Source organism: Eleutherodactylus coqui, chromosome 1, assembly GCF_035609145.1.
Source record: "Eleutherodactylus coqui strain aEleCoq1 chromosome 1, aEleCoq1.hap1, whole genome shotgun sequence".
Classification (NCBI taxonomy): domain Eukaryota; kingdom Metazoa; phylum Chordata; class Amphibia; order Anura; family Eleutherodactylidae; genus Eleutherodactylus; species Eleutherodactylus coqui.
In genome coordinates, this window is record NC_089837.1 from 436,439,368 (window position 1) to 436,462,935 (window position 23,568).

Sequence of the window (23,568 nt, forward strand, 5' to 3'; positions counted from 1 at the left end):
AATGAGAATGTCTTAAAAGGAACCTTTTGGTTTGATCATGTGCCCTAAATAACTGCACATCAAAAACAAAAATGCTGTAGAAATGCCATAAGAACGCAGTAGAACACCACATGGGGATGCATCCTAAAAGAAATAGCCTTAAGAAGTCCCAGTCTTTGGGAAATGTGTCTGATGGGCGACTCCCCTCAGTCTTCTCCCTGTCAGATTAACCTTGATCAATAGGTATTTCCCTATAAACAAATTTTAATGTTTCGCCTCTACAAGCTATGTGACATCATCAAGCAAAGCCGCGGTGGTTGTGAGGCAAACAGAGGCTATTGTCACCCAACACACTACCGTAGGTTTAGGAAGAGGGGTAGGTGAAAATCTTTTTTCTTGTAACACAACTTTCTATACAATGAGGGTTCCATCAGTGATGGAAGAACTCACTGTTATAGGAGTCCCTGGTGTCACGATAACAGATTCAATAAATGGCTGTAATTGGTTCATCGAGTGCTGGCTCCGATTGGCTGAGCAACAGCGCTCGAGAACCAATCACAGCCTGCACTTCCTAGAGGCAGGGAATTTGTCCCCTGACCAGGAAACGCTGAGAGAACACTACTAGAAAGTGCCAGGGAACCTGCAGAGAAGATGCGGCGGAGTGAACAGTCGCTGTTAGGTGATGTATTTTTTTGTATGCAGCTAGGGCTTATATTGCCAGCCCCCCTGGAAATCCTGGCAAAAGAGCGACATAAAATTGCGATATTGGAGCGACAAAACGCAGCAATAACACACAGACCAATGATGCGATATCGCTGCGATTTTCTCGCGGCGATATCGCGTTGCCCGTGTAAAAGAGGCCTTAATCACCACAATAGCATATGTAATCAACAAAACGAGTGGTTATAGAACAAAACACACTTGAGCGCTCACCCGTATACCAACTTGTAGGATGGAATAAATAAATCAGACTAGCTGAACCAGGAAATAGAGTAAGTGCAATGGATCCAGTTGTCAAGAAGCATAAACTTGAAGAAAGATATCAGAACTACTCCGACTGGACCACCTGTGACTGTTGTCGGAATTCTTCAAATAAAATATCCAAGATTGTATGTGGAGTAGTGCTGATCTCTTATAAAGGGTTTATAATTTAACAATTATACGGGGATAAGCCCCTCAGACCAAGGTTGAAGCAACATTGATTGGAAACACATAGGTTACAGAAATCTCCTTAGCTGGAATACTCCTTTGAGGATTAAATGCATGTCCAAATGTGACCGGCTCCACTATAATAAATGGGTTTATTGGTCAACATACACTATTAGGATGCATTCAGACGATCGTATATCGGCTCGGTTTTCACGCCGAGCCGATATACGTCGTCCTCATCTGCAGGGGGGGGATGGAAGAGCCTGGAGCAGGAACTAAGCTCCCGCCCCCTCTCTGCCTCCTCTCCACCCCTCTGCACTATTTGCAATAAGGAGAGGCGGGACAGGGGCGGGGCTAATTCACATAACTTATCCCCGCCCCTGTCCCGCCTCCTTTTATTGCAAATAGTGCAGAGGGGTAGAGAGGAGGCAGAGAGGGGGCGGGAGCTCAGTTCCTGCTCCTGGCTCTTCCATCCTTCCCCCTGCAGATGAGGACAACGTATATCGGCTCGGCGTGAAAACCGAGCCGATATACGTTAGTGTGAATCCAGCCTTATGGTGATATACAGATTAGTAAACATTCATTGTTTTTATTTCTTTGGTTGTGTTGTTTATTTCAGACTTTTTTGTGCTGGTCTAGACATTTGCATGCGATTTCAGGAATTGTTGTAGGCTGTTTACATGCACTCACGGTCCGTGTAGCACAGTTCTTTGTTCCATATGTTCATGGCTAGTAAAAGTATGTTTTTCTGATTATTTTATGAAAAGAGTAAGGTCAGGCTGCACACCAAAGACTTGGATTCCGCATGCGAGAGCCCGCAGCAGAATCCAGGTCCGACTCTGTCCGACAACCCCGCGTACTTTCTCTTTCTGTATTGCAGATGCTCGCTGTCGGTCACGTGCAGTACAGTTTTTTCTTTTTTAATATTTGTTTTTCCCGCACAATTGCTAGGCAATGAATGACGCAGGTACCCACAGCCTACCTGCAATATCGGTTGCGGACGGGCTGCGGGTCGGACGGCTTCCATTGACTTCAATGGAAGCTGTCTGTGCAGTTTATGCACAAAGATAGAACATGCTGCGAATTTAAATCCACTTAAATTGGAATCGCAATCGCTATCCGCTCATCTGAGCGGGCATCCAATTCTTTTATTTTTTTAATGGGTGCAGATTCCCAAGGATCATTCGCATGGGTGATGATCGCGGATTCTGAAATTGAAATCCGGTCGCGTAGACCGGCTTCACACGACTAGGTCAGATTCTGCATGCGCGAACCCGCAGAGGATTCCTTCCGTAAAGCCGTCTGGCGACCCTGCTTATCTATTATTTCTGTATGGCGGGTGGCCATGGCAGCCCGCTGTAGGTCATACACAGTACAGATTTTTTTTTGCAATTTTTTTATTTCCTGCGCCATCACTAAACGATGATAATTGCGTATGGACTGTGGGTAGAAAGACCTTCATTGACTTGAGCATGCTGTGATTTTTCCTCTGCTCGCAGAATACGCAATTCGTATCCGTGAGTGTGAGTGAAAAACCGAAAGTACATGCCTTTCAATGCGTGCGATTTGCTGCGGATCCTCCGTGTGGACGACGACCGCGGATTCAGCAACGGGAATCTGGTCGTGTGAAGGTGGCCTAAAGCAGCTGCTCTCACTAATTAACCTGAAGTTTAGGGACAAAGAAAAAAAAAAAAAAAGTCCTTCTACAGTAAATATTTACTAACATTTGAGAAAAAAAAAAAGTCCTTCCAAACCAAGGTAAGTTTCAGTGAAAAGTGAGATCTGCTGTAATGAATTCTGTCATCTTGCATTGTCGGCAAATCCTTGCAGCTTTAAAAAGACCCCCAGCGGACGTGTCACAGTGACCCCGTGCCTTTACCCAAGGTATCCTGTCAGTACCCATTAAATGGCCTTTCCACCAAACACATTTATGACACATCCAGGGGATAAGTGACAAATGTCTGCTTGCTCGGGGCCCCACCGCTAGTTTTTTTCCCGGCTGTCCTTTTCTTGAGCTCCACAGACATCGTCTATAAACATGGGCAGGTAGGTTACCTGTCATGAGCCGCAATTGCCTATACAGCAAGTTGCTCATCGCTTGTTCAGCTGCATCTATACTTTTCTCTCGTTCGTACGATTGTTTGCCCCCTATTTAGTTTCGACAAACTAATGATTGACCATGCGACTGCTTGACAACTTCAGGGTGCATTCATATGAGCAAGTGCGATTTTGGTCAGTGACCGTTTTCCGTCAGATTTTCATGATTTGTAATACGTTTTAGCAATTGTCGCGCGCGACTTGCATCTACTTTACATGTGCGTTTTTCACTGCTCTGTTTTTTATATAGACCCCATAGTAACATGTTAAAAATGCATCAAACTTGCATGTAAATTACAGATCCTGTGACCCTGGATTATCGGTATGAGAAAAAAAAATTGTTTGCATGAATCAACCCATTTAAATGAATTGGTGATTTTCCCGTCCGAGTTCTGCCCAGATTCATATCACACCAAAGTGGTACAAATCAGCAATGCAGTTGTGAACATAGTTTTTATGCATCTTGATGTGCAGGCAGGACGTGAACCACAGGAAACGCTATTTCCCAACATCTTTTTGCTCACCATGAAGAGCATACTGCCCCCCACTTCCCATTGTACATCAGGCAAGGGGAGCCTGACAACACAGCTGCCGCCTCTGCCAGGTTATTGGCGTAGGCATGGGCATCATCACACCTTGTGTGCTTCCTGCATCAGCACTTCTTACAGTGATCCCCGTCTGACTGCAGGCATCGCCACCTGCCATACGTCTTTATGCATCACTGCTCGCTTCAGTACCTTTTCTAACAGAGCTATAGGCTGCATGTGATGGACGAGGGAGAACTGTAAGAACAAGTATTAGGCTAATTTGTGTTTGAAGTTCATATAAGGTAAATTTTTATCTTACGCAATGAAACAGCTGAAACATTCTATTTTAAGGCCTCATGCACACAGCAGTGTGCCGCCATATGGTGCTCCCTATAGTCATGTATATAGTACTTCTGTGCAAAGGTTTTAGGCAGGTGTGAAAAAAAATGCTGCAAAGTAAGAATGTTTTAAAAAACAGAAGTGTTAACCTTTTCCAATCTGCTGTCTGACATCTAAAGACATTCTGATTGAAGGCTGTACAGCTCCAATGTCAGAAGACGTCCAGCAGGGTATTCTTACTGTATGTTACTGGCTGCTCTGTTGTCGGGGGCCTCTCCAGCATGTCCCATACTGCAGTACTGGCTCTAGCCAGCAAATGGCTCTATTGCATAATGGCAGAAAGATGACCCCCCCCATAGGAAAACCTGAATCCAAAATTGGATTGCAAAGGGTTAATAGTTTATTTTTGTCAGTTAACAAAATTCAAAGTGAATAAACAGAAGAAGAATCTAAATTAATATTTGATGTGACCATCCTTTGCATTCAAAACAGCATCAATCCCTCTCACTACACTTGTATAGATTTTGTAGAGTTATAGTCAGGTATATGACTAACCAATTATACCAAACAGGTGATAATGATCATCATGTTCAGGCGCTGATTGGCCATTAACGTTGCCCATTTCTTTGTTCTTCTTCAAAAGAGCAACACATTTTAAAACACCGGTCTGCTTTGAAATCTTTGCCTGGGAGAGAACTTCCTGATGCAGGATAACTGTCTTGTGGCTGTGCTCAATCTTGTAATGGTGTACGACCTGTGACATGAAACTGTCTTCCACAACCTCACCGTGGTAGCACAGTTTGGCTGTTCCTCACCCAGTTTTAAGTATCCTACACAGATGTTTCTGTTAATGACTGTGCTTCAACCTACATATAAAATAATGATCATTATCACTTGTTTGGTATAATTGGTTAATCATATACCTAAAATATAATCCTACAAAATCCCTGACTTTGTACAAGTGGACCTAGAAGAATTGATGCGGTTTTGAAGGCAAATGGTGATCACACCAAATACTGATTTGATTGAGATTTCTCTTACGTTCATTTACTTTGCATTTTGCTAATTAACAAAAATAACCTATTAAAGCCAGATTCACATGATCGTAAATACGCAGCATATTGCGCATGAAAACTTTGCGTGTGCGGTGAATACGGCCCATTGCTTTCAATGGGTTCGTTCACATAAGCGTATTGAGCACACATTTTGTTTGTACAAAAAATACAGCATGCTTAATTTTCGTGCACAATGGCGCAGGCAAAGATCACGTATTGAACTAATTACACTAATTGCCCATTTCAATGAATGGGAGCATAGTTACACGTTTTTAGTCCACGCCAATCATGCACATTTGCACATGTAAATGCGCTTATGCCTGTGTGACATCGGCCTATTTTTGAAAGCAGTCTTACTTTGCAACATTTTAACACATCTGCCTAAAACTTTTGCACAAACTTTATGTGTGGAAATTAAAATATTCCTTTTATGTCATATCGAAAGTCCAATTACTTTGGGGGGGGGGATCGGCCCCTCGTACAGTGTGGGAAATAGTTGTTTCCTAGGATTTGTGGTCTTTTATACTTACCAATCCGCACCCCAGAGTCTTCCTATGAAGGCAGAGTTTGATTTTCACACCACTTTCTTGGCTTCCCATCAAACAAGCCCCTACAAAGACCTCTGTCACCAAACATGTCCCTTGCTGTCACACCCGTCTGTCTGGATTTCAGAACCTATGCCAAACCAGAAATGCAGGCCACGCACCCATATGAAATGTACTCACCTCCCCAAGGTCAGGATTTCACATTTCTGGAGAGATTTCAATGACAGTTTATGTTACTGTTTTAGACAAGCTTGTAATTATGGTCTGCAATATCAAAGCATGGTGCCTCTATTAATAAGCATATAGATAAGGGTGTGTGCAGTCATAATCCGTAGTGCATACAGGATAACCTCAAATTCAGTAGCATTCTGCTACTAGAAATGTGTATTAATGGAAATCAGAGCGTGGGATCCCACATGTGGGACCCTCCCCATAGAGCTAACACAGAGCACCAGGTTATAAACTAATGTCTCCAGTCGCATAAATGTGGACCTGGAGTGATCAGCTGGTCGCTGGGCCGAATTTACTTAAAAATGGGGTTGTCATGATGAAACAAGCCATTTAAAGGGGCTTTCCTGAACATTAATATAGTTTGCCTATCCTTCGAATAGACCATCAAAGTTTGACTGGTGGGGGACCTCTACCTACTAGCACCGTGAAGGGCACTGTGTAATGCTTCATTTCCCCCCATGGTGGCGCTGCAGTGATATTGAACACTTATTACAGCTGATCGCTAAGGGTCCGAGCAGGGGAGCACTCTGTGATCATTTTGTCAAGAGTGCTTTCTAACAAGTAGGAACTGTCCAAAGAGGAGAACCCTTTCAGTATATTTCTTAACTTTTTATTTCGGCCTCATGCACGTAACCTTTATGGCAGCACAAGTAGCCTCTGCCGTGCACCATCTCATGCCATACATACCCTCATATATGCCACATCTAATGGAGCGTGGGCGATTCTTTTTTGCTTCTGTATTCATATGGAGTTCACCAGAAAGGGATCGGAGGTGTAGAGCGGTATGGATACATTTTCATGGGTACCTCATCACGGCTCTGTACAGCCGCATCAATAAAGCAAAAAAGGTCCTAGTCTACAATGGAAAATGTGGTTTCCACTTCCAGGCTTTATCGTATTATGCCATTTCCTGAACAAATCACAAGTGGTGTGTGGAGCATCTAACTGTGGTGTAAAGAGATATACTAATCTCCACACGGACAGCGGCATACCCCCGAGGGTACATAGTATATCCGGACATAGTAACATAAAACCCATTAATTACAGTCAGGAATACCCCATATACTGCTTTATAGGCTAAAAAGATATAGATGCACAAACACTAATATATGGGAAAATCCCTACAGATCCAATGTAGGGGATCGGCTTGTAATCTACAGGCAGATATCATTTGGGGGAAGAATAATGAACATAAAAGCAATGCGATGGGCATTATACAGAAAATGTATACTAAGGTCCTTTTAGAGGAGCCGCTTCTCGTTTGAACAAGCGAGTGACATCACCGCTAGCTCATTGGCTCTCGTGCCGCGTGTTTAGACAGGCAAATGCATTGTTGGCTCGTTCAAACAAGAATTGTTCAGTCCCTGTATAAGCGGGACTGAGTGAGCGCTGCTTAAACCGAACCTTAAGCAAACGAGCCAACAATGGTTTTTATTACTGCATACAATAGCTGAAAAAAACGTGAAGGGTTAGTCGTGGGCTCGCGTTCAGATTTAACAATTATTGCTCACTTTTGCTCATTTAAACGATTTTTAAAATGTTCCGTCTAAAAGAGCGCAGAGGCCGGCTTCACACGTCCGGATTCCTACTGTGGAATCTGCAATCAATGTCCGCGCAGTGAATGCACGCATTGAGAGACATGTAAAAATGTTTTTTTCACTCACAGATACGAATTGTGTATTCTGAGAGCAGATGAAAAATCGCAGTATGCTCTATTTTGCTGCAGACTCCGCATGGACGGCCTCCATTGAAGTCAATGGAGGCCGTCTGACCTGCAGCCCATACACAATTAACATTGCACATGGGCTGTGCGTACCCGCATGGTCGCTTAGCGATGAAATACAATCAGTGGAAAAAAAACAAAACTGTACTGCGCATGACCAACGGCAAGCTGCTGGGGTCATCCACAATACGGAAATCGCAAGTACGCAGGGTTACCAGCCAGGCTCACAGCTGGAATCCACTCCAGGCCTCCCACATGCGGAATCTGGCTCGCCCGTGTGAACCCGGCCAAATCTAGAAGGGGGAAGTAAGTGGCCGGAAGACAACTTTACTGTTGCTTATCTCTATTAGAATCAAAAGATTAGATGGGCTAAACTCCAACCAGTCCCTGACATGAGATATGCATGGGGTCAAGCCCCACTTTCTCTCCCCCATATCACTCAATTTGCTGGTCCCATCAAATTTGGCAGGATTTGCCACCAAGGTAACATAGTATGTTAGGCTGAATCAAGATAATGTCCATCTAGTTCAGCCTATTTCCACTCTCTAACGAGGGTGGAAATAGGTGATCAGCGATCAGCTCATCGTCCACCGTTTATGCTGCATAAACGATGGACGATGAGCTGATCGCTCAGTGTAAATAGCAGCCGTTCAGTATTGAACAACCTCTATGTTAAATCAATGGAGAGGGGCGGGGGAGAGCGAGGAGTGAAATCTCCTGTAGCCTCCCTGCCGCCCGCTCTGTGAGTGAGCTAGCGATACTAGCTCCCGTGCCACAGCAAGGGAGCCAGTATATGTGGGGACGAGCGCCCGGCATAATTTGCCTGACATTCGTCTCGTCTAAATAGACCTTTAGTCACACAGCCAAATGTTTGTTGTGTGCACTGTCTGTGTATTTCCTGGATTGCACACGGACTCATTGTAGCCAATTAGGCTATACACACAAATTATCCCAACATGCCCGAATTTCATGTATATCATGGATGAGAATTGGACATGTAATGTCAACTGCCCATTGGATGGGTGTCCATGCACTGTCCGATGCATGTTGCTTCCAACACTCATATGGCTATGTGAATCCAGCCTGGTAGTATATTGGTGGCTTGGTGAAAGGCCTAGAAGCAGGTGAGCAGATGTTTGTACATGCATATCTGGTTTGGCTTACATCCCTATTCATGTTGAAAGACCTGTTAAAGGGTTGAATATTGACTCATAAGGTAGTTACCATTCCAATATAGATGGCACTGTGGAGGATTTGCATAGCTTTTTTCCAGGGAGCACTGCATGAACTATAGAGACATGTCAAAAGTATTGATCAGTGGGGGTCCTGCAGCTGAGACCCCTGCTGATTGTTAGGCGAGTGCTGCAGCCCTCTTGTAATGCCCACTCCACGGTCTTTGCTGCTTTTCATCTCCTTCTGGCAGCTAAAGGCAGCCTGCATAGAAAGTGCTATCGATCTCTATGAAGCAGTCTTCAGCTGCCAGAAGGAGCCGAAAACAGAGAAGACAGCCAAGTGTGATTGTTCCAGAAAGAGAAACCACGTAATCTTGTAGATAGGATACCTTTTAATGGTTAACAAAAATACATAATGTTATAGCGAGCTTTTAACCCTACTCAGGCCTGAAGAAGAACCCTGCGTAGGCTTGAAAGCTCGCTATAACATCATGCATTTTTGTTGGCCATTAAAAGGTATCACATCTACAAGATGACTTGGTTTTTCTTACTGAGAACAATCACAATTTGCTCTACTGGCCAATACGGTACTAAACTTTTTTCATGACAGCCAAAGGGGAAACAGCACTTGGGTAAGCGCTGCAGCACCCTTCTTCTAGCAATCAGAAGGGGTCTCAGCAGCGAGACCCCCACTGATCAATATTTTTGATGCGTCTCTATGACATGTCAAACATTAGTTGAAGTGCAGCTACTCTACAGCCGTCCCAAACAGGTATTCAGCAATTCCTTTTCAAAACCCTCATATTACACAGCTGCCAATCGATACAAAGTGACGGTTCACAGTGCTGGCCTTGTGGTATACAATGTAAGTATTCACAATTCAGAGGGTATTATGTATCAAAGCCACAATTTCCTTGAACCAGCTCTGCTTACTTTGTATAGTCCTATTCACTAGTTTCAGCTCCTAGGTGTGGTCCTCCTTACAGAAGAGCTCCCCTGTGACATTCTCCCTGCAGGTGGAGTCATACTTTATAGTCATCCAATCTCCAGTGGATGTTTTGGTTCTTTTGGACATACATGACGTTACACTGAAGTGGGTACAGAGCAACAGCTGCACAAAGCTCTATTAAAGAGGTCTAGTCATATTGTAAGGTCAGCGAGGCTCGCTATATAGCTATACAGCTGCAGCCCCACTGACTATCGCCGTTCTTTTTTTTCATGTCTCCATTTGCACATATGAGCTCTTCTAAAGCCCGGCTCCCAGCACTGTGAATCTGTCAAGTGGGCAGTCCTCAGAGCTCGCTGTCAATCAAGTTCAGTATCACCCACTGGCAGTAAGCGGTAGGGACCACCCACTTGACAGATTCACAGCAGTGGGAGCCAGGCCCTAGAAAAGCTCACAAAGACATTAAAAAGGTACAGCGGCGATAGAGTCAGTGGTGCTGCCGCGAGCCTCACTGACTACAGTGTGACAGATCCCCTTTAGGGTGCATTCACACGTCGCTGATATGCTGCAGATTTTGTCATAGATTTTAGTGCAGACCTGTAGTAGATTTCACCCTTTCAATAGAATTCAAATTGCATCAAAATCCGTAACAAAATTGTAGCAAATCAGCGACACGTGAATGCACCCTTAATGACTATTTACTAGAGATGAGTGAGCATACTCGCTAAGGACAATTACTCGATTGAGCATTGTTCTTAGCGAGTATCTCCCCGGAGCAAAGGTTCGGGTGCCGGCGCGGGTGACAGGTGAGTTGCGGCCATGAGCAGGTGGGAGAGAGGGAGAGAGAGAGATCTCCCCTCCGTTCCTCCCCGCTGCTCCCAGCCCGCCACCAGCAGCCGAATCTTTGCTCCCAAGCGGGCTGATACTTGCTAAGGACAATGCTCGATCGAGTAATTGCCGTTAGCGATTATGCTCGCTCATTTCTACTATTTACACGGGACGATCATCATTTATAATCATTCAAATTTACACACTCATGATTTTCTGTAGGATCATTAAAAAAAAAAAATAAATAAATAAATAAAATCGCATCGCACTCTTCTGCTATGCAATTGGCTACAAACAGGTTGTAGGAACCCGCTGTGATGCGGAGAAGCTGCACTTGGCAGATCATTTTGACTGTTTCGGGATCTCATATAAACATGTATAGTGTGGGCAGTGCGATATCCGTACGAGTTTCTCAGACAGATATCGCTCCTGCTCGTGTGAATCCAGCTTTATAGAGCTTCAGTACAACAATTCACACACTGTGCTTTGAAGAATACAAACTGGTTGAAATGGTCTGGGATCGGTATGAACAGGGTTTGAGTTCTTTCCTCGCTCTCACATTACTCACATTGCTTTTTCCATCTTTCTTACTCGCATGCCTTTTTTCCCTTTGAATTTCATTATGTTAGATACTGCGCTCTACAATTCTCCTCTCGCTTTAAGCCGTCACATTCCACCTGCTTTCCACAATGGGGAAACCGATCTCATTTATTCTGGGAATAACCATTTTTTATACTGGCACACAACCGATCTCTGATAATTGTATCTTCAGATACTATCCCCCACGCAGCATTAAGAGGGAGACGTTACATGACAAGACTTCTTGCCCAGTCTTGTTTGCTCCTTCCTGATCCGTTCACTCCTGGGTTTTTTTTCTTGCATTGTTCTACTAGAAGTCATTTCAATATAAGCTGATTAGACATCAACTGTGTTTGAATCTGTCGGCAATTCGGTTGATATGCTAAGATCATTACATTGCTCATAAGACATCACATCTTCCTCCCGTTGGATGAGAAGCTGCTGATGGAGGCGCTGACTGATCTGACTAGAGAGATAATAAATGCCTCTAAGTAATTGCTGCGTAATAATAGCAATCCCCAGTGGGAAAAGTCTCCAAGGGCCCTTGGGAAGATACTCGTGTGTCAGACTGGCAACTTTTATTTATCGTGTCTTTAGCCTTAAAGGAGATGTCCCGAGGCAGCAAGTGGGGTTATACACTTCTGTATGGCCATATTAATGCACTTTGTAATGTACATTGTGCATTAATTATGAGCCATACAGAAGTTATAAAAAGTTTTATACTTACCTGCTCCGTTGCTGGCGTCCTCGTCTCCATGGAGCCGACTAATTTTTGGCCTCCGATGGCCAAATTAGCCGCGCTTGCGCAGTCCGGGTCTTCAGCAGTCTTCTATGGAGCCGCTCGTGCCAGAGAGCGGCTCCGTGTAGCTCCGCCCCGTCACGTGCCGATTCCAGCCAATCAGGAGGCTGGAATCGGCAGTGGACCGCACAGAAGAGCTGCGGTCCACGAAGGTAGAAGATCCCGGCGGCCATCTTCAGCAGGTGAGTATGAAGACGCCGGACCGCCGGGATTCAGGTAAGCGCTGTGCGGGTGGTTTTTTTAACCCCTGCATCGGGGTTGTCTCGCGCCGAACGGGGGGGGGGTTAAAAAAAAAAAAAAAACCCGTTTCGGCGCGGGACATCTCCTTTAACCTCTTAATGACGCTGCCCTTTTTCCCCCCCAGTTTTGGTTTTTTCACCCCCCCTTTTAAAAAAATCGTAACTCCTTTATTTATCCATTGACGTAGTTGTCTGAGGGCTTGCTTTTTGCGAGACGATTTGTATTTTTCAATTGCACTATTTAAAGTATCATATAATGTACTGAAAAACTTTTAAAAAACTCTAAGTGGAGTAAAAGGAAAATAAAAATGACATTCCGCCATCTTTCGATGCGTCTTGCTTCTACGGCGCACAAACATTTTCTTGACTATCAGAAGGCGGGAGAAGGTCCAACCGAGAAGACACCCTGACAGATATATTTGTACCTATGTTTTGCTTGTTGAAGATTGTAAGACTCTGCTTTTTTTAATATGTTTTGTAGGGAGAAATTTTCAAAAAACTGTCAATAAAAATCTGATTTAAAATAAAATGTTAAAAAACTACCTGACAACTTTATTCTAGGGGTCAGTACGATTACTACGATACCAAACTTGTATAGTTTTTTGTTTTTTTTGCTGTACTACTTTTATTTTTTTTTCAAAGACTTAATTTTTTAAAGTTACTTTCTGCCGCCATCTTCTGCACGCAATAACTTTTTTATTTTTCCATTGACATAGTTGTGCAAGGGCTCATTTTTTGGGAGACATCCTGTAGTTTGCGTTGGAGTACATACGAGTTTTTGATCACTTTTTATTGCATTTTTTCTTGGAGACAGGGTGAGCAAAACAGTGCATTTCTGGTGATCTTTCTTTCTTTTTGTTTATGATGTTCACGGTGTGGGGTAAATAATCCATTACTTTGATAGATCAGTATTTTACAGAAGCAGTGATCCCAAATATGTATTTTTGTTTTATTATTTAGATTCTATTGTAAATATGGCAAAAATGTATTTATTTTTTACTTTTATTACTTTTTTTTAAAATAATTAGTAAAACTTTATTGTTCTTTTTTTAAAACTTTTTTTAATAGCTATAGGGGACAACATCTTGCAATGCTTTGATCGCTCCTGTAGTATGATGCTATGTCACAGCATTACATCATACTGCTATTGGGCAGGCAATCTTATCAAGCCAGCACATGAATATGGCTTAATAGGCATTCTGCCATGACAGCCCAGGGGCAAGGCCCCTGGCAGCCATGCCACCTGCACAGCTCCCTGCGATCCTATTGCGGGGGAAGAGGGTGTATGGGACTACGGGGGATTTAAATGCTGCTGTCATAACTAATGGTGGCATTTAAAGGGTTAATGGCTCCGATCAGGTACGCAGCTGATCGTAGCTGGTGCTGCCGACTGTCGTCTGTGATAAACACCCAGCGCCCGCGCTGTATGAAGAGAGATCGCCCTGCGACCAATGGGTTCTTTCAGGCTACAAAACATCTCATGTGAAAGAACCCATTGGAAACCATGGATCTCACATATATGCGTTTTGTAGCCCGTGTGAATATAGGCTAAAGATGGATAGTGACGAAAGCAAAATACATTGATGGCCTATTCTTAAGATACTGAGACCCCCGGACCCTCACTGATTAGCAAAACAAAAAGGATGTGCAGTAGTTTCCAGAAGTTCATGCCTGATGAAGGGAAAGGTTCCCGAAACATACTGGCAGGTCATCCTGTTTGCTTCCATGTGTAGATGGACCAGATTTTCACATGTGGTCAATAAACCTTGCTCTAGGGGTGTGTATGTTGTTTTTTGCGGGACGTGTTGTATTTTCCAATTGTACTATTTAATGTACCATATAATGCACTGAAAAACTATGTATGTGTATATATATATATATATATATATATATATATATATATATATATATATGCTACAATACCCTACGATTACGAGCCCTTGGTAGGCTGCACGTTACTCCATAGTGCAGGTATTCCTTTGGATCCACAATTGATTTGCTACATTGAGTTCGTTTCCAGAAGGCCATCGTTTGTATATCTAGCTGGCAGCTATTGGGCAACTCAAGCATTACATTTTGAAGCACCCATTTCTTCTCTTACAGGAGTTTTCTACAGTGTTTTGTGGGTGTTTGATACGCCTGCTAATAATGCTGTCCTGAGCCTCTCAGACGAGTGTTTGAGCGCCGTCTGTTCTATTTTAGTGCGTTTCAGCTATTTTTAAAGCACCACATCAACCATTGCAACGACAGGGTACGTTAAAAAATTAAAACGCTGTAAAACGCCACATTTAAAAACGCCACATTTTTACTAATACCTGTGTGAGACGCCGTGGTATATAAACTCACCCCCATTGTCTGCGCAGGTTGTAGGAACCCGCTGTGATGCGGAGAAGTTGCACTTGGCTGATCCTTTTGACTGTTTCGTTATCTCATATAAACGTGTGTAGTGTGGGTAGTACGCGCCCTTAGCCATTGCGTCACGCAAATCCATCCCACTGTGAAAGTCCACGGGAGGAGTAACGGGCACTTCAGTTCACCTGCTCTAGGACTTTGTGGTCAAGTGTTGCTAAGGTCAGGAAGGCTGAAATTAAGCCACAAGTGAAGCCTGTGTCACACGCGCGTATGCGTATTTGCGCCAAATTTTTATGCATCAGGTGTTGCGTATTTGCAGGTTTTTATTGGACTTTTTGCAATTGGTCAATTAGCTTAATGAGTTCAAGGGGTGTTCTTTCCTTGTGCAAATGAACAGGAAAACAGAGCATGTAGCATTTTTTCTGCGTGATCGAATTGAGCACGCCAAATACATGCATGTGAACGAACATATTGAAAGCAGTTCTATTTTCTACCTATTGTGTGTTCAAAGTTTTTATTTGCAAAAGCGTCCGTGTGACAAAGGCCTAACTCACAAGAAGCTGAAGCGGGGCTACGTGGTCAACTGTTGTGCAAACTATCTGACTGCTGATGCGCGACTATTGTAGAGTTGTAGTTCGGTCTATAATGCGACAGTCGCATGCATCACACTTGTGTCACGTTGACAATTACTAAGTGCAACGCGATGTAGCCTTCGTCATGGTGTTAAGCACAAGTTATTGCATATCACCCTAGCATGAAGAGGAAGTGAAAGTAACTGCCAGGGGAGAGGGAGTTCTGGTTGTTAAAGCACCCGTACCGCGTTGAAACGTTATATTGGTCATGTGATACTTTTGTAACAAACCATGCGTGTTCATCACGTGAACAGAACAGATTTTCACTTACTTAACCCCCCCCCCCCCCCCCACTGTACTATTGCGTCTCAGCTGGAAGGCGATTCTCATGAAGCGATGTCATAAACAACTGCTTTTCCTTTTTCTCTCCACCCCCCCCCCTTCCTTAAAAAAAAAAAAAAAAAAAAGAAAAGAAAAATTAACAAAAAGGTAAGTTAAAGGCTGCATCCTTAAATGCATTCTGTCAGAGAGGCATCATACCTTTATTAAAACCTTTTACAGGCCACGTTTTTTTTTGTTTTGTTTTTTTTACACAAAAAGTTTTATTAACAAAAGTGGTAAAATATAGACAACTAAAAGAAATTGAAAAGTAACCATCCCACTTAGGAACATTGGCATGTAAGAGGTTAAATACATCAGCAGTCTTAGCTGCATGAAATTTACCTTTTAACCCTTTGCAATCCAATTTTGGATTCAGGGATTCCTAGGGGGCTTTCTCTTTCTGCCATTATACAATGGCACCACCTGCTGGCTAGAGCCAGTACTGCGGAATGTGAAATGCTGGAGAGGCCCCCTGACAACAGAGCGGCCAGTAATCTACAGTAAGAATACCCTGCTGAATGTCTTCCGACATTGAAGCTGTACAGCCTTCAATCAGAATGTCTTTAGACGTCAGACAGTGGATTGGAAAGGGTTAATAGCTGGAGCGTGTCCTCTGCAAGTGCTCTGTGGGCAGGATTTCTTCCTCTGCTGCTATCACTCCCTGTCCAAGCATCAGTCATTGCTGTAGTGTATCTAACTGGACAGAGAGAGAATACCAGAAGTAGTCCTGCCCACAGAATGTTTGTGGTGGGAATGCACTGGCGATAAAAATAAATTACATTTCATGCCGACAGATTTAATAAAGGTATGATGCCTCCCGGCTCTGCAGCCCCTCCACTGATCTGTCAGCAGCCACATGGGCAAAACTGCTGGCACAATCCATTTAGGAATCTTACCCACCATAAACACTGATGTCATCAACATCTGATCATTGGCTGACCGCTAGGTTCCCGCTGATGCCCACAAGGGCCGTAGTGCTGGTAACTGTAACACAGTCCCGACTGCCTCTTCATCCTAGCCTAGTGATCAGTCCCCAGGATCAGACATTAAAAGCATATTCGATCCAGGAATACGGGAGAATTTTTTTTTTCTTCTATAGATGCCATTTACTTTATGCACAAAATGTAACCAATCAAGCTGTCAAACAGGCCATGTCCCTCCATCACACAGACAGGGACCATAGATACTGGCCATTCGGTACTCACTGAAAACATAGCAGCACAGAAAAATAATGCCGCACAGCTTAAGGCCTGACAGCTGTATAAATCCTAATCCTTTAGTACTAATCTTACTGGGATTGGACTCATCACTGGATTTCTCAAAGTAACAAGGGCGTCATTACACTAACGGAGGTGGAAACCTTCTTACTTGTTGTAACTGGAACGAAAGGTGATAAAACTACTGATAGTAAAACATCTGAAAACAATGATCAAAGGTCTCAGTTCTTATTGCAGCTACACTGCTCGGTCTGCCAGAATAAATCCTGGTATATATAATATAAGGCAATACAGTAATGTAAGAATATATAGAGTGGTGATAAAAATTGCTGACTAAATGAAGAATACAGCCAATTGGATGGTTTCACACTTGCGTCGGGGGTTCCACTTTACTGCTCCGTCCTAAGACAGAACCGAGCACTGCCAAACAGCTTTCTGTTTCATAACCGTATGAAAACTATACGCATCTTCACAATGGCAGTTTGCTTATCTGTACAGACTGCAACAAATTTCCAGAGTCTTATGTGAAACCTCACGCAGCTAGGTCTTATCATATATAATGAAGCAGTCTCCCACTATAGTCTGCGACTCTCAAGTAGTTGTGAAACTACAACTCCCAGCATGTCCTGACAGCACAGCTATAGTTTCACAACCGCTGAATTGCTTGGATGGTTGTTTATCGGATAGATCATATCTTCACTACTGAAGAGCCAAAAGGCCCAATAAAGTCCTTATCTGCCCAATATCCCTTAGTGTATCCTCTGCAGCGGCACAAGTGTCACATCTCATCCCGTGTTCTGCCTCCGCTGTTATGTAAGACTACAGGGACGTTAGTAGGACAGGAAATGTCTTGTTCTCAAGGCATCCTGAAACAAGAGTCCGACCAAAAGCAGAACGGTCACATTCCCCAAGACTAGAGAGAGAAACAAGGCTGCAAGTATACAGGGGTTGGGTTGCCACCTTTGTCACAAAAAAATACCGGCCAAGGTAAAAGGGTGCGTGGTTAGGGGCGTGGCTTGTCACAACCGCTGATTTTACCTCCATTATTCTAATGGCCATAACTAGTAATTGGGCGCCCATTCGTGGCCCCAATAATGATTGTGCACCCCTTAATAGTAATACTGCCCTCAGTACTGCCTCCATTAATGGCTTTAATAGTAATGGGGCCCCCTCTGTGCCCCCCACACCCTGAACTTGCGGCCGGGCAGCAACCCCACAGCATCTAGTATTTCACTCCTTCTCTGTAGCTTCCTTTTGGCCATAGTAATCAGAGCTGTGACCCCTGACCTCTGTGAAGCGTACAGGACATAGGCACCGAGAGAAGGTGTCAGGGGTCATAGCTCTGATTATGGCGGCCGGATAGAGATTGCGTGAAATACTAGATGCTGCGGGGCGGCTGTCCAGCCGGAGGAGTCTCAGTTGACAATTATTTTTTTTACCGGCCATCAATATGGGCAGTTAAAAATAAATACCGTCACCAATGTTTGGACATAATTACTGGCCAGCTGGCGACTCTCTACACGCGGTTATAGACAAGCGGCCCCCATGTGGTCACCTACTGGCTGTCTAGGCTGCTCTATGGACATGTCTAACACTTCATACAGAGCGGATACAAATAAGATACTAAAAATAATGGACCTCATTTATTGGAACTGTCTAATATAAAGACTGCCCTTGTTGTCCATAGCAACCAATCACAGCACAGCTTTCATTTTACCACAGCCGAATATAAAAAGAAAGCTGTGCTGTGATTGGTTGCTATGGGCAGTCTTTAGATTAGACAGTTCCAATAAATGAGGCCCATTGTTTTTAGCATTTTATTAGTTTTTTTCTTGTAGACCGTTTCATAAATCTCACCCAATGGGCTTCAGTTATCAATCTTCTTCAGAAGAAAACTGTCTTTGTTGCCCATAGCAACCAGAGATCAGTTTTCATTTCTTAAAGTGCTGAGGTAAAAAGAAAGATGCGCTCTGATTGGTTGCTAGGGGCAACAAAGACAGATTTTCTTGTAATGACATCTGATAAATGAGGCAGATGTAAGGGTGCCTTCACACTTGCGATAAAATTGCGCTATTTTCGCACGATGCGAGAGTGAGCAAAAATGCTGAATTATGAAACCAAAGATTTTCAAAGGTTTTATTTCCATTTGTGATGTTTTCAATCATGCGACATGGCGTGAAAGAATAAATAAAAATCGCAGCATGCTCTATCTTTCTGCGTTTTTCAATTTTTTTTCTAGCCCATGTTTCCCTATGGAGCCTCTTTTTTATCAAATCGCACGAACTTGTGTTTTTCGTATGATGCGTTTTTAACATTAGAACCTCCTATTGACGGTGTGAAGGAGCCCTAAAAGGGTTGCCCAAGATTTTTTTTCATAATGCCCTCAGGGTAGGTAATGGTATAAGATATCCAATATCTGCCCTTTAAAGGGGTTTCCCAAAATGAAGATTTTGATGACCTATCTTCAGTATCGGTCACCAATATCAGATTAATGGGGGTCCGCCACTTCAGACCCCCACAGATCAGCTGTTTGAAGAGGCATGTCAGCACTTTAGTCCCATTCATGTAATGAGATGGAGCTGCCATATACTGTACCGCACTGTGCCGGTACGCACTAGCAGCCACCCTGCTGCCATGAGCGTGACTTGGGTGATGCCATCTCAGTGTAGGTGTGATATAACGAGTATTTCCCTGTATAGACCGCCAGCAGAGAGCGTTCACACGAGACAACTCAGTAGCCTGCACTACAGTCATAGCGGTGTATACAGATTATCTCCCAACTGACTCATATATGACGAGACACTAATCCACACTGGAAATATTTTAAAAAAGTACAAAAACATATATGACACATTTCCCCCCCCGATTCTATACGCGTATACAATAGTATATACATATATACACACACACTCTCTGTTCAACGAAGCCAAGCCCCTAGGAGTGGTCCTTGTGCTGCAAAACTCGGCACGCAGATACAGCTCAGGCCGTTTTTACACGAACGAGAAAATCATGCGAGATTTGTGCGATACAAGATGCACGTATCTCGCAGGAATATGAAGCCCGTTCTACTGAAGAGAGAAAACCGTGTAAATACACAAGATACGCGGGCAGGCAGCGCACTTAGGCCACTCCCACATGCCTTCAGCTAAATGGCGCTCTGGCAGTGATTTTTGAACGCATGTCGCAGTAAAAAACGATGTGCGTGAGGGTGGTCTAAATATACTGACATACAGTGTACACATGTGATACATGGACATATGAGGACAGCTACACACATATAATACACTGACATACAGTATACACACAAAGTATAATACACTGACATGCAGTATACACACATATATACTCCACTGACATATCTGTGTGTATTTTCTAACACACTGACATGCAGCATACACATGTCAGTGTACTACATATGTGTGTGTGGATACTGCATGTCAGTGTATTACACAGACATATGTGTATATTGTAATACACAGATATACAGTATACACACGTGTATTGTGTGGATACTGTAGCGTGTATGTGTGCATACTATATGTTAGTGTATTACAATATACACATACAGTATGCACACATATATGATACGCTCCATACAGTACTCACACAATACACTGACATACGTATTATAATACCGTAGTGACATGCAGTATACACACATATATTTGTATAGTGTAATACACTAACATACAGTATACACACATATAAACTGATATACTGTATACGCACGTGTGCATAGCGTATGTCAGTGTATTACAGTATACAAATATATGTCAGTGTATTATATACGTGTAGATACTGCCTGTCAGTGTATTACACAGACATATGTGTATATTGTAATACACAGATATACAGTATCCACACGTGTATTGTGTGGATACTGCAGAGTGTATTATATATGTGTGCATACTGTATGTCAGTGTATTACAATATACACATATATGTCTGTGTAATACACCAACATGCAGTACCCACACATATAGCATATAATACACTTTACATTACACTGACTATATATATAGTAACACAGTATCCACACCTATATAATACACTTACATGCAGTATCTGCATATATAGAATACCCTGACACTTCTATATATATATATATGTGTATATTATAATGCAGTGCCATACAGTATCCACATATATATATTACACTGACACACACGACCAGCGCTCCTCCTGCTCCCCCGCTCTGCACACAGGAGCCGCTGTGCCCCGGGCGGATGTCCGCAGTACTCACATACACACAGCTCCAGCATGTACGCGTAGTACGACCAGCACACGACCAGCGTGATGAACAGCACCGGGATCCAGCCCACCACCCGCTGGCAGCAGCGCAGGACGTGAGCCGGCGCCATGATCCGCAGCAGCTGCCGGTACAGAGCAGCCACTGTCACTGCACGGGGGCGGGGCCAGCACGCGGACTACGGCCCGGCCACACCCACCCCTGACGTCAGCGCAAGGGGAGCCACGTCACCGGGCGGAGGAGTGTGTGGGACCGGCCGCAACCAGAGCGGAGGGGCCGCCTGCTATCGGGGCACCTGCTGACAGCACTAGAGGGGGTTCCCCCAGCGCGTGTGCACAGCTAGGGCTCTGCTGCTGTGCGGTGTGTTCACACTGCGGGCTGCCATGCGGAATCTGCCAGTAACCACGGTAGAAAGTTGCAGCGATACATTTGCCAGTTTAGTGCTTTCTGTGGCCACATCCAGCTGCAGCCCTCCCTGCCCGCGGGCTTACTGCAGATCTGTAAATGACTGCTGCCAAATCCTGTCTAAATCCACGTGAGGAGCTTGAATATGCAGCTCCAGGGTGTGGCGCTAGTGAGGGGCATCCCCCGCGGGCCAGAGATTATGGGGGTGTTCCTGGCAAAACTTGTACACGGAAAACCTTTAGCAGTGGCAGCGCTACGGATGAGAAGTAATGAAGCCTCGTCCGCCGGCAGCAGACCGGACAGCCACAGTGACATGTGAGAAGTGTTGATCGTGGGGGTCCGGGATCCCTCTGATTACTATAACAGAGGGGCAGAAGTGGGCATCTGAGCGCTGCACCCAGGCAGCTGTCACTGAGCAATGAACGGACTCCGCAGCCTGTACCCCGCGCTCAGCAGGAACCAAAACCAACCGGCGGAGCCTCTGCCTCTTTTTAGCACTGGGTGGGGTCTCTGATCAGGACCCCCACAATCAACACTCCTGACATAACAGAAGTTTGTAAAAAGTTTAGTTACTCTTTAAATCCGCAGCATCAGTGTCAAAATCTGTATCAGTTGCTGGCGATGTTCTGCTGCCTGTGAACGCACGCCGAGGCGGCTGTCATACACGCCAAGCTACATGAACATTCCTAAACTTTGCCCCGTGGGATGTTAGTAATTAGGGGGTTTAAACATTCGAAAAAGTCCACTGCGGATTTGGGTCGCGTTGCAGATTTTCAGATCAGCCCCGCCCTGGTAGTGGAGGAAATATCACAGTGGATTTCATCCATTTTAACGAGTGGAAGTCTTATATTCACACCGGGTCCAGAAATGTTTCACTGTGTGAAAGTTGCCTGAGGGTACGAGGCGTGAATGCCGCTCCGAGAGTGCAAATCGCATCTGCAGCATGTCCGCTGCGGTACCAACCTGCGATGTATAACATCTGCAGCATGTCCGCGGCAGTAACGACCTGCAATGTGTGTGTAACATCCGCAGCGGTACTGACTTGTGATGTGTGTGTAACATTTGCAGCACATCCGAAGCGGTACCGACCTGCCATGCGTGTGTAACATCTGCAGCACATCCACGGCAGTACTGACCTGCGACGCGTGTGTAACATCTGCAGCACGTCTGCAGCGGTACCGACCTGCAATGTGTGTGTAACATCTGCAGCATGTCCGCAGCGGTACTGACCGGCGAAGCGTGTGTAACATCTGCAGCGGTACCGACCTGCAATGCGTGTGTAATACCTGCAGCATGTCCGCAGCGGTACCGACCTGCAATGCGTTTGTAACATCTGCAGCATCTCCATTTGTTATGCCTTTCACCCTTTGCAGTATTAAAAGGGTGAAATATGCAGCAACTTAGCGGCATTTCTGCACCAAAATTTGCATATGACAAAAAAAATTAAACTTTTAATTTTCAAACGATTAACTGCTCGTGTGAATTAAAGTAGTTTGAAAGCAAATGGCTCGGTCATTGTTCACTAATTCCAACAATTAATTGTTCCATATAAAAGGACCCTAGAGAATCTGAGTGCAGCTCTCTCTCACTGGCTAATTTAAGAATCCGCATAAGAAAAACTAGTAGTGAGTGCCATCTAGTGGTGCACCATGATAACTACACCAACATACCCATAGTTATACATTACTTTTGTTGGTACTTGGGGGTTAATCTGTCACCACTTTTTAGGTTAATTTCACAAATATTTCACCATATTTTTCTGTGTAAAACAACCCCACTATTTCTTAATCTCTTTTTAGTTCCCAAAAACATGAATATTTATATTATTATTAAGGTGGTATAAACGCGGCAATAGCCTGCAAGATCGCGTCAAAATGTATGTATTAGAAAAAGTGGTGACCAATAACCCACAAGTACTCTTTTGTTTGAAGGTCAGTATTGCTAAAATACTTCCAAACATATGCTTAATGGGGTATTCCAGGCATTTAACCCCTTGCAGTATTTCATCAACAGCTGATTAGCGGGGATCCGCCACCCGGGACCCCCAGCAATCATCTTATCTCAGTGCTTGCACTCACTGCAGTGATGCTGAGATCAGCCGGTTGCCAGAGGTCTGGAGTGGTAGACTCCTGCCGATTAGCTGTTGATTACCTATCCTGTGGCTAGGTCTTCAATACTGTAAGG

General features: G+C 44.1%; 1 protein-coding gene across 2 annotated transcripts in view; it reads right to left on the reverse strand.

The window, feature by feature from the left end:
* Nucleotides 1-21,133, reverse strand: part of ZDHHC20 (zinc finger DHHC-type palmitoyltransferase 20) — a 62,478-nt gene extending 41,345 nt beyond the window's left edge. For both annotated transcript variants that reach the window (XM_066582190.1, XM_066582184.1), the window contains exon 1: nucleotides 20,974-21,133. In XM_066582190.1, coding sequence (XP_066438287.1) covers nucleotides 20,974-21,091 — 118 coding nt within the window. In that variant the 5' untranslated portion in view covers nucleotides 21,092-21,133. The remainder of the gene's footprint in view (nucleotides 1-20,973) is intronic.
* Between the last annotated feature and the right edge of the window lie 2,435 nt (nucleotides 21,134-23,568).